This window comes from Chiloscyllium punctatum, chromosome 7 (genome assembly GCF_047496795.1).
Source record: "Chiloscyllium punctatum isolate Juve2018m chromosome 7, sChiPun1.3, whole genome shotgun sequence".
NCBI classification, from domain to species: Eukaryota; Metazoa; Chordata; class Chondrichthyes; order Orectolobiformes; family Hemiscylliidae; genus Chiloscyllium; species Chiloscyllium punctatum.
Window position 1 is genome coordinate 21381202 of NC_092745.1, and position 12560 is coordinate 21393761.

A 12560-nucleotide genomic window follows, 5' to 3' on the forward strand; every position below is an offset into this window, starting at 1 on the left:
ACAGACACAATTGGCCAAATGGACTCATTCAGTGCTGTTCACATCAATGATTCTCTCAGACAGAGAGAGAGAGAGAGAAGAGGAAGTGTGAGGGGCTGACATGTCTCTCTCTGCCTGATGCCATTTACATACTGAGGAACACCCAGTCAGACTCTCACAGGCTGCAGCTTTATAAAGCAGAGCCCTGTGAAGGGAGAGTTTATCAGGAACCAGGCACAGAGACAGGAGCACACACCATGATTTCACACATCCAGCTGATATGGCCCCTGGCATTCTGTGTCGCAGGTACAAATCTCTCTCCTTCCACCTTGAATCTTCAGCTGCTCTCCATTTCACTCCAATTCCACTGACTTGTAATTGAAGGGAAAATGCTGAAACCAGAGGAATGCTCAGTGTCTCCAACAATCTCTCATTTGACAGGCTCTTTCTGTGACAGTTCTGAGTTCACTGTGTTTCTCTCTGACCCCTCAGGTATCAATGGGGACATCATCATGACCCAGTCTCCCCCAGTGCTGTCAGTGGGACTGGGCCAGACCGCAACACTCACCTGTAAGGCCAGTCAAAGCATTCGCAGCTACCTTGCTTGGTTCCAGCAGCGAGAAGGTCAGAAACCCTCTCTCCTGATCTATGGTGCAACAACTCGATTCACAGGGGTCTCCGATCGATTCACCGGCAGTGGATCAGGGACCACTTTCACCCTGACAATCAGCAACGTTCAGAATGAGGATGTCGCTGACTATTACTGTCAGCAGCGTAGCAGCAACCCTCGACACAGTGACACAGACCTGTACATAAACCTCAATACATAAAGCACTACCTCCTGTACTGACACATCCATGGTTATATAAAATGCATAATAATGGACACACAGTCCCACCGCCTGGACTGACATAACCCACAGTTAGATCTAAATGAAACTGAACAAATTACCCCATGCTAAGATTGTTACTGTCCACGACACACTCCAGTCCCTGTGGTGTCTCAACGCTAACTGAAAGCCTCAAGTTTCCCTCTTACACTCCATGGCCACATGTGAAGTGCAGCTGCAAGATTTAACATCGAAAAATAAATTTCACAAACCTCCCGAGCCCAGCTGGAAACAACCCAGAGAGACAGAGAGAGAAAGACACATGAATGATGGAGAGACAGAGAGGGGTAGAGAGACGGTGAGAGTGAGTGAGAGACAGCCAGTGACAGAGAGAGGTTGACAGTGATAAGAGGGAAGCAGAGAGCAGAGGTTTTTGTACAGCCTCTGCACTGGGAACTCTCACTGTGGCTTACGTTCGGTCCAGGAACCAAGCTCAGACTGAGTAAGTAAACCTCAATACTCCATTATTAACCCTGTCAATACTGAAATACACTTTCTAAAATATAGTTGCTGAATTGTTGAAGGTGTTAGTGGGGAGCTGCTGTGAATGAAATGGTTGATTGAGGAGCACTGTGTCTAACAGGGTGTCCAGCTGTATTTCTTTCCTTCCATTGCCCCCTTTAAACAGCAAGATATAAGTCAGTAAGTTTTACTCACCGTGTGGAGGACCTCTGTCCATTTGCAGCCTGTGGTCCCATTCCTGCAGCATGGAGTGAATTCAGTGAGTATCCTCCTTTCAGTCTCAGTGTGATGCACACGGGCAGAGTTTGATGTGAGCTCTGGCTCCCTGTCCCAGTCTCTGATCTCACTGACCTCAGCAGCAGCAGCGGCAGCAGCAGCAGCAGCACAGTGAGACACCGAGCTCCCACCTCCCCCAGCTTTAACTCTGCTCAATCACACAATCACAGAGTTGTTACAGCGCACACGGAGGCCATTCTGTCCATCCTGTCTATACTGGCTCTCTGAATGAGCAATTCACTGAATGTCTTTCTCCTGCCTGCTCCCTGTCACCCTGCACATTGTTCCTTTTCAAATAACAGTCTCATTCCCTTCGGAATGTTTCAATTGAAGCTGCCTCCACCACACTCTCAGGCAGTGCATTCCATACTATAACCACTCACTGGCTGAACATGTTTTTTCCTTATTTGACTTTTGCTTCTTTTACCAATCACTTCCAATCTGTGGCCTCTAGCTCTAAATCCTTACAAAAGTTGGAACATTTTTTTCCCCGTTTGCTCTGATCAAACCCGTCCGGATTTTGAATTCCTCGAACAAATCCCCTCTCAGCCATCTCTTCTCCAGTCTATCACATAACTGAGGTTTCTCATTCCTGGAACAATCTTTGGGAGTGTTTTCTACCCTCTCTTCAAAACATTGACATCCTCCTGAATTATTTACATTATCTCACCCCATCAGGATTTCACAAACCTCTATCTGGTCACCCCTCAGCTTCCTGCACTTCAGGGTCCAGCCTCTCATAGTCATTGAGTTGTATGGCACTGAAATAGACCCTTCGGTCCAATTCCTCTGCGCCGACCAGATATCCTAAACTGATTGAGTCCCCTTTGCCAGTATTTGGCCCATATCCCTCAAAATGCTTCCTATTCATGTGTACATCCAAATGTCTTTTAAATGCTGTAATTGTATGCGCCACATTCACTTCCTCTGGCAGCTTGTTCTATATATGCACCGCCCTCTGCATGAAAATGTTACTCCTCGAACCCCTTTTGAATCTTCCGCTCTCCTCTTAAACCTATGCCTCCAGATTTGGACTCGCCCGTCTTAAGGAAAAGACCTTAGCTGTTGACCAAATCTGTGCCCCTCATGGTTTTTTAAATCTCTGTAAGGTCACCTCTGAGCCCCAGACTATTCAGTCTCTCCCTCTTGCTCAAACCCTCCACTCCTGGCAAAATCCTTGTAAATATTTTCTGCACCTTTTACTGTTTAATAACATCCTTCCTGTGCATCCGAACTGCTAGGACTCTGTTCGGCAACACTCCCCAGGGTCCTATTATTAATCCCCAGGGTCCTACCATTAATTCCCAGGGCCCTACCATTAATCCCCAGAGTCCTACCATTAATCCCCAGGCACTACCATTAACTGTGTAAGTCCTGCCTTTCCAAAATGCAACATCTTGCACTTATCTAAATTGAACACCATCTGTCACTCCTCAGCCATTGGCCGAACTGATCAAGGTCCTGCTGTACTGTGAGATAATCTTCTTCATTATCCACTTCACCACCAATTTTGATGTAATCTGCAAACTTACTAAACTTACCTACTATATTCATATCAAGATCATTTATTTAAATCATGAAAATAGTAGACTGATATTTATGACACATTGCTGGTCACAGACTTCCAGTCCAAAAGGCAGCCGTCTACCACCACCCTTTGTCTCCTACCACAAGTCATTTTTTTATCCAAATGACGAGCTCACCCTGGAACTCATGTGATCTAACCTTCCTACTCAGTCTACCATGGCTAACCTTGTCAAATGCTTTGTTCAAATCCAGGTGGACAATGTCAATTGCTCTGCCTTCATCAATCTTCTTTGTTTCCTCTTCAAAAAAACTCAATCAAGTTAGTGAGAAATGATTTCCAATCCACAAAACCACATTGACTATCCCTTTATGTACTCCAGTTTCCTCCCGCAGTCCAAAGATGTCTAAGTTAGATGGATTGGTCATGCTAAATTGCCCAAAGTGTACAGGAATGTGCAGGCTAAGTGAATTAGCCATCTTTAAGGGGACCTATTCACTCCCTAGTTACACTTTTGCCCTTTTCTTATTTACAATATTTTGACCCCCTCTGTCTCAAAACAGCCAGGAATTGAGTGCCATTTTACGAATATACCTCGACTGACCCTGAACTTCGAGTTCATTATTACTTCAGGACTTTGCTGCAACCTTTAACCCCAGTTCATTCACTCTGATGTATTCTTACCCAAACGAAGTCTGTGTTTTCCCAAGTGAATCATTTCGAAACTGGATTCCTTTTCCATGGTCACCCTCAACCTTATGATACAATGATCACTCTTCCCTTAATGTCCTCTCACTGACACTTGGTTTACTTGCGCCTCCTCATTCCCAAGATCCAGGTGTAACAGAGCCTCCTTCCTCATTGGACTGGAAACACATGGCTGGAGAAAGGTCACCTGAGCACCCTCTCACAACACTGGCCACTCTCTGCCCTTCACAATGCTGCTATCCCAGTTTGTGAGGATAATTAAAGCTCTTCCCCTCCCCACCTCCCAACCGCTCCCCCCTCCCCAGCCACCCCATTTATAACAACTCTCTGTCGTGATTTGACAGACCCTGTAAATTCCTTGCAGATTTGTTCTTCTACTTTCCACTTGATGGTGATCTTTGGACTACACTGAGGATTCTGTGAACCTTGGTGTTTCTCTCTGATATTCCCCCCTGGCTCCCACAGCCCTACCAAGTCAGTTTAAACTCTCTCCAACAGCTGCAACAAATCACCCCATAAGGAACTCAGTCCCAGCTCTGTTCAGGAGCATCCCATTCAGTCTGTACAGGTAACATCTCGCCCACAGCCAGTCCCAATGCCCTAAGAATCTAAAGCCCTCCCTGCTAGACTCTCTTTCCAGCCTCTTATTCATCCGTCTTATCTTCCTGTTTTTATTCTCACTTATTTAGGACACTGGGAGTAATGTGCACATGCCTACTTTTCAGCTCCTGATCTGAACTCCCTCCCGAAGTCACTAAATTCTGACTGCAGGACCACATCCCTTTTCTCCCTCTGTCACTGGGACCGATGTGGACCCCGACTGCTGCCTGTTGCCCGTCTCCCCTCAGGGTGCTCTGCAGCCGCTCAGTGACATCCTTGACCCTGGCACCAGGGAGACAACACACCATCCTGGATTCCCATCTGCAGCTGCAGAAACACATATCGATTGCACTCACTCTCGAATCTCCTCTCACGATCGCTCTTCCGGTCTTCCTTGTGCCCCCCTGTACAGCTGAGCCCACCCCATGATGCCATGGACTTGGATCTGGCTGCCCTCCCCAGATGAACCATCATTCTCATCAGGATTCTGAACTGAATCCTGGTTGTCACGTGGGATGCACTCGGGGATTTGTGTACTAGCTGCCTGGTCCTTTTGGACTGTCTGTTACTCCCCCATTCCCTCTCTCCCTGCATACTCTGAAGCTGCAGAGTGACCACATCTAGAAACGTGCTCTCCACGGAGCTCACAGCCTTACGGACTCTCCACACTGACACCAGCAGCTGCTCAAACTCCGAAACCCGGAGCTCCAACTGCTGTCACTGACCACACTTCCTACACTCATGGTATTCCAGGAGCTGGGAAGTATCCTAAAATTCCCACATAGGTGCAAATTCTCTCCACTCTTTGGTCATCTCTTGGCAAAGTTCTGATGATAAACAGGTCCAGCTGGACTCACAGTCCAGTGGGTTCAGTGTTCCAGGGTTTTGGGGAAACTCTCCAGAAGACTTTAAGAAATAGGAGCAGAAATCAGCCATTCAGCCCATTGAATCTGCTCTGCCATTTGATCTTGGCAGATATGCCTCTTACCCCCATTCTCCTTCCTACTCCACAGGAACGTTCAATCCCCTTAATAATCACAAACCTGTCTATCTCTGTATTAAAAACACTCAGTGACTTGTCCTCCACTGTCCTCTGTAGCAATAAGTTCCACATATTCACCACCCTCTGGCTGAAGAAATTCCTCCTCATCTCAGCTCTAAAGGGTCGGCCCTTCATTCTGAGGCTGTGCCTTGGTTACCTAGTCTCTCCTGTTTTCGGAAACATCTCCGCATACACTCTTACCAGGCTGATCATTATTCCGTAAATTTCAATAAGGTCCATCCTCATCCTTCTAAACTCCATTGAGTACAGACCCAGAGTCCTCAACCACGCCTCATATGACAAGCCCTTCATCCCCAGGATCATTCTTGTAAATCCCTCCAATGCCAGCACATTGTTTCTTAGAATATGGGTCCCAAATCTGTTCACGATATTCCAAATTCAGTCTGACCAGAACCTTACACAGCCTCAGCAGTACATCTCTGTCCTTGTATTCCGGCCCTACTGAAATGAATGCTATCATTTCATTTACCTTCCCAAGCACAAACTGGACCTGCCTGTTCACCTTCAGAGAAACGTGAATGAGGTTTGTGCTTTAGATTTCCAAAGGCTTTCCTCATTTATAAAACAGCCTTTGCATCTCTTCTTCCTACCAACGTGCATAACCTCACACTGTAACACACTGTATTCTATCTGCCACTTCTTTGCCCACTCTCTGAGCCTATCCAGGACATTTTATAGCCTTCCCACTTCCTCATCACTACCTGTCCCTCCACCTATCTCATGTCGTCTGCAAACTTTGCAACAATGCCTTCACTTCCTTCATTCAGATTGTTAACGCATGACATGAATAGTTATGTTTCCAACGTTAACACCTGCAGAACTCTATTAGTCATCAGCTGCCATTTTTCCTCACCCTCTGCTTTATATCATCCTTCCAGTCCTCAGTCCATGCCAGTACCTTGCCCCTAACTCTATGGGCTCGTACCTTATGTCAAAGGCCTTCTGGAAATCCAAATAGATTACATCTTCAGACTCTCCTTTGTCTGACTGGCTGGGAGCTGTTGCGGCTGTATAGGACATTGGTTCGGCCACTTTTGGAAAACTGTGTGTAGTTCTGGTTGCCCTGCTGTAGTAAAAATGTTGTGAACCTTAAAATGCTTCAGAAAAGATTTACAAGAATTTTGCCAAGGTTGGAGGTTTTCAGTTACTGGGAGAGGTTGAATAGGATCTAATTTCCCTGGATTGTTGGAGGCTGAGCGGAGACCATTTTGTGGTTTATAGTATCATGAGGGGCATTGAAAGGGTGAGTAGAGAAGGTATTATTTTCAGAGTTGGGGAGTCCAGTTCTGGAGGCATAGGTTGAAGGCGACGGGGGAAAGATTTGAAAGGGGCTGAAGGGGCAACGTTTTCACGTGGTGGGTGGCGTGTGTATAGAATGAGCTGCCAGAGGAAGAGGTGGAGGAGGGTATGATTACAACATTTAAGAGGATGGGTACATGAATAGGGAGGGTTTAGAGGGATATGCACAAAATGCTGGAAAATGGGACTAGCTTAATTGGAGGTTTGTTAAAGAGATATCGAGCTCCATCCCACTTTCCAGCTCTTGCTCCATAAGCCTGCGGCTTCACTGTTTCAAATGAATATCCAAGTGTTTTTTTTCAATATGATGAGGGTTTCTGCCTCTCCAACCCTTTCAGACAGTGGGTCCCAGATCACACGAGCCTCTGGCTGAAAACAATAACTCCACAATTCCTCTCGAACTCTGTGTCCAATTAATTTCAATCTCTCCCCATGGTTATCATCCTTTGTGCTGATGGAAATCAGTCCTTCCTACCCACTCTATCCAGGCCCCTCATCATTTTCTACACCTCGATCAAATCTCCCATCAGCCTCCTTGTTCCAAAGAATACAATCCCAGCCAAACCAATCATTCCTCAAAGCTAAAACTCCCCATTTTTGACAAAATCCTCCTCTGTCCCCATCACAAGTGGGATCACATCCTTCCTGTAATGTGGTGACCAGAACCGTACACTGTTCTCTCACTGTGCTCTAACTGGGGTTTTATACAGTTCCAGAATAAACAAACTCCTTGCTTTCACTGTCAACCAATAATGAGATAAGGGGGGAAATGGTCTAATCATATAATTACTGAACTCTTAATCCAGAGATCTAGATAATGTTCTGTGAACCAGGCTTAGAATCCTGCCACAGCTGATGGTGGAATGTGAATTCAATAAAAAAATCTGGAATTAGGAGTCCAATGATGACCATCGTTGATTGTCAGGAAAAAGCCATCTGATTTACTAATGACCTTTAGGGAACGAAACGGTCATCGTTACCATGTGACCCCAGACCCACAGCAATGTGGTTGACTCTAAACTGCCCTCTGGGTGATTAGCGATGGGCAATAAATGCTGCCGATCCAGCAATGCCCTCATTCCATCAAGGGAAAAAGAAAAACAGTTTCTCCCATGTGTCTTCTTAACCACCTTACTGACCCGCATTCATTAATCACCATGGCCACATCTTCCACCTCCACTCACATGTGACTTCCAGGTTCAAATTGACAGAGACATTCCTTCGATATCTGAGAAATAGATAGAAACATCAACATAGGAGGCCATTCAGCCCCTCAAGCCTGCTCCACCATTCAATATGATCATGGCCAATCATCCAACATAGTCTCCGTTCCTGCTTTCTCCCCACATTCTTTGATCGTTGAAATATATCTAACTCCTTCTTGAACACATACTGCATCTAATTCCCTCATGCTGGAAAAATGGATGAGAATTATTGGGTTGTTGTTTTTTGACAAATGTGAACACAATGGGCTGATGGGCCTTTTGGGTCTCTCTGACTCTATGACTCGATTATATTATGAATAACTTGGTACCAAGAACTGGCCCCTGTGGTACCCCAACTGGTAACTACCCCAATCCTCTTGTTCGGTAGGATTTCCCTGATTCACTTGGACATATTTCATCCTTACAGCTCTTTGCCTTCCTCAGGTCCTGTTCAATTTTAATCCTGCATTTTCTATCCTCCTCTCAGCTTTCTGCAGGTTTGATCTCCAGATAACCAATATTACCTTCCCTGTTTGGTCTTCCCTACACTGGTTGCCTTTTGACATCCCAGGCTAAGAGTTTAGATTTGGGTTTCTCACCCTTACTCTTTGTGGGAACAGATTCTGAATGATCTCTGTCTTGTAACTTGAGGGCTCCCACTGCCCTGACACTGATTTCCCATCAAGTCACTGGTTCCAGTCCACTTTTACTAAATTACCGAAACATTCAGTAAAATAAAACCTTTCACACTTGCTCCATGGTTCTCCATTTCCATCCCTAATTTCAATCTCACTGAGTTCTGATCACTGTTACTGAAATGATCGCCATTTTTTAGTTCTCCCAGCTGCCCACATTCATTCCCCAAACGATGGTCCAAAACTGTCCCTTCTCTTTCACCACCACCTTCTCAGGGGCAATTAGGGATGAGCAATAAATTCTGCTCCTGCCAGTGACACTCATATCCCAAGAATCAATTAAAAAAATGTAAATTCTTTTGTCTGGTTTATTAGGTATTGGAGACAAATATTCAAACATTTTATCAGTGAATATTCTGAGAATTAAAATCCCTTTGAATAGCAGGGATTAAAATTGTTTCTCTCTTAAAATTGTTTTTCAGGCCGTGACAACTCTCAGCCCAAGCTGACCCTGCTGCCCCCCTCCCCGGAGCAGGTAGATGCCAAGGGCACTGCCACCCTGGTGTGCCTTGCCAATCACTTCTATCCCGATGAGCTAGAGGTGCAGTGGAAGAAGGATGGTGCAGTCATTTCGGACGGGGTTCAGACCAGCAACTACCTGCGAGCTTCGGACAGCACCTACAGTGTCAGCAGCCTGCTGACCCTCTCGGGGTCAGACTGGGAGTCCAACGCTCACTTCTCCTGTGCCCTCACCCACGTGACCCTCCCCTCTCCCCTCAGCAAGAGCATCAGGAGATCAGAATGTGTGTAGAGTGTTGGAGACAGTCCACAGAGGAGACACAACTTTAAACAGAACAGGGCTGAGCTGGCAGGACAAAGATCATTTTCAGCACTGAATTTCAACTCTCTTCCTTCTCAGGACTGGCTCAGAGACACTTCTGAGGTTCAGGAGTAAAGGTCGTTCATTGGGACAGTGTAGATCGAGCTTTACGCTGTGTCAAACCCCATGCTCTCCCTGTTCTGGGACTGTTTGATTGGGACAGGGTTGATTTGTGATACCAAGTAAAATCTCTTGCAGTTGCTGAAGGCTGTCAGCTGTACAACACAATGTGAACCTTCGAAATGTCTGCTTCAATAAATCAGATCTCCTTCCTGCTCAGCAGCCAGTTCCATTTTAAGGTTTTTGTCACTATTTGAAGGGCAGGATTCTCATGTTATTGAGAAAATCTCCACAAGTGTTTTCCTCAAAAGCCATTGTAGCTGTGAATTTGTGCAGCTTCCTCTGTCTGCGCTGTTAATTGCAGTCTGTTTTCTGTCAATGTCAGTCTGGAAAAGGGAATAAAGTTGATGAAGATTCAGTCTCTGTCTCTGTGTGCTTTGGAAATGGACCACTCCATTCAGCGGATTAGCTGCAAGTCAGCATGACATTGTCACAATTGGCTACATGGTCTGTCAATCCATGGTAGATGATACTGACAGCAAATCAGCAATCAGTTTCAAATAATCCAGTTGGTCTGGAATCTGTGGAGGTTACAAGATTCCAAACAGAATAGAAACTGAAAGCTGTTGGGATTCAATAATTACAATCTGAGGCATTCCGTGTTCACTCACTGGTCTAAACCAGTGAGTGAACCAGGTGATGGGATCGCACTGTGCACTCTCTGCTGCATGCTGTGTTGTACCTGAAATGATCTGAGGCCAATCACTGACACTGCAGGCTGGGTGTCTCTCTGAGTGAGTGTACTACGTAATGCTGCCTGTAGGTTTCACTCTGAGTGTGGGTGTGTTATTCAAAGAGACACCTACAGGCAGCTAGGGTTGTGTGCATGTTACTCAGTGCTGCCTGATTCTGTGTGTATGTTTGTGTGTGTGTTAACTCAGTGTTGCCTGCAGGTGTGTCTGAGTGATGGATAGAGAATAGGCTTTGTGATGGGCAATGAAGATTAGGCCTTAATCTTCTCAAATTTCAGATGAAGAACAATTTAGCCTGAGATGACAGCTCATTGAGGTGGACAAAGTTAAAAATCACACAACACCAGATTAGAGTCCAACAGGTTTCTTTGGAAGTACAAGCTTTCGGAGTGCTGCTCTTTCATCAGGTGGCGAGTGGGGCAGGATCATAGGAGAGAGAATTTGTCATGAAATTGACATGGCAGCTGAAAAAGGTGAATACTGAGAGTGAGTTCTCAGTAAGGGAGGGATTTCAGAGGCAGTGCACACTGTGCTCCCTAATGTGTTCCCCAATTACAAGGAGCCGGGTTCATTGCAGTTGTGGTTGTCAGCTTAGCCAGTGCTGGCTTGCCATAGTCGTATTTCAAGCTCAATTAGCCCTAAACCAGGTGCAGCAATATTACCTTCCAGGGAGGGAGCTGTCTGAGTGAGGGAGGTTGAATTATTGCAGCCCTGAGAGTGATTGCAGTGGATTAATTAAGGGTGCTACCACCATGAAGGTGTGACCTTCTCTCCCTCTGCCTCAGCTGTGATGACCCTCAGGGTTAAACTCACCACCAGTCATTTCTGTTTGTAATAAGCGAGTGGGGGGAAGGGGAAAGTGAGGACTGAAGATGCTGGAGATCAGAGTTGAGAGTGTGTTGCTGGGAAAACACAACAGGTGAGGCAGCATCGAGGAGCAGGATAATCAATATTTTGGGCATAAGCTCTTTATCAGGAATGGAGGGAACGTCAACCTCTCCCAAAGGCAGCACACGCTGAATCGACGGGGCCACAAGAGTAAGATTGGGGAGATTGAGGGTGACAGAAGGAGGGGGTTGGTTGGCAGGGTGTTATTCAGAGTCAGGCACTAGAGTATCAGTCCTTCTGACACTTCCCTTTTTATCTGTCAGCCAGGACTCCCTGATTGGACACGGTTAACAGCTCATCAGGGAACTCATATTATCAGGAAAAAATGAAACATTTATCAAACAAGGAGTGCAAGAACTAAACGACACTAGACAAAATGAGTGGTTTGAAAGATTTCATTACAGACATCACCAATTTGGCCCAACAAGTCCACACCGACCCACTGAAGAGAAACTCCCTAAGACTCATTCACCTGCCCTATCACTCGACATTTCCCCTGACCGACACATTCCTGAACACTGTGACAATTGTAACATCGCCAATGCACCTAACCTGCACATATTTGGATTGTGGGAGGAAACTTGGAGCACAAGGAGGAAATCCACACAGACACAGGGGGAGCGTGCAAATTCCACAAAGACCTGGGGCTGGAATCGAACCTGGGTCACTGGTGCTGTGAGTTAGCCATGCTAACCACTGAGCCACCATGCCACAAATTTAAAAAAATGCCCAAAGAGTTGAGCTTTTGTTAAGCTCCGTGAGCCTGACGTGATATAAACTATAAACATGCAATCCTCTGTCAGGGAAGGTAGTGCAGGGTGGAAACCTTACAACCTTTAAATATCATAACATTCAAGGATCTGGGATAAGCGCAGGAAATTGGGATGAGAGTGCCTTTAGTGGTAGTTATGTTGGTACAGACTCAATGGGATAAAGGACCTTTTCTGCTCTGTATCAATCTGTGCTCCATGTTGAGAGGGCAGTGCAGGTTAATGGTGACTAGGTGAGGCAGTTCTAAGATGGCAAACACATGATCAAGTGTCAGAGGAAATTGCTCAAGCTTCAGTGAAGGCCCAAGTAAGTGCTTGGGAGGAGGGTCAAGGCTAATGGAGACAATGTCAATGGAGACTGAACGAGGGCACAGGGTGCTGGCTGGCATCTCATTGTGTTGCAGTGAGACATGTGGGGACAAGAGGGGATCGTGTAGGGAGGTCGTGCAGTTTCAGTTAAAATGTAATCTTTGTCAGCAGCAGCATGACCTTCAGCACCAGGGGGTGTCCCTGACTGTGTCAGGCTCACTGGCTGCTCTCTGTGTGATTCCACATAGCCACCCATGTGA

General features: G+C 46.1%; 1 protein-coding gene across 1 annotated transcript; it reads left to right on the forward strand.

The window, feature by feature from the left end:
- Positions 1-216: 216 nt before the first annotated feature.
- Positions 217-9935, forward strand: LOC140479521 (immunoglobulin kappa light chain-like). The gene is made up of 4 exons (XM_072573338.1): positions 217-285; positions 472-787; positions 1219-1310; positions 9124-9935. Exons 1-4 carry the CDS (start codon positions 237-239, stop codon positions 9450-9452), a joined length of 786 nt encoding a protein of 261 aa, XP_072429439.1. The 5' UTR covers positions 217-236; the 3' UTR covers positions 9453-9935.
- Positions 9936-12560: the final 2625 nt, after the last annotated feature.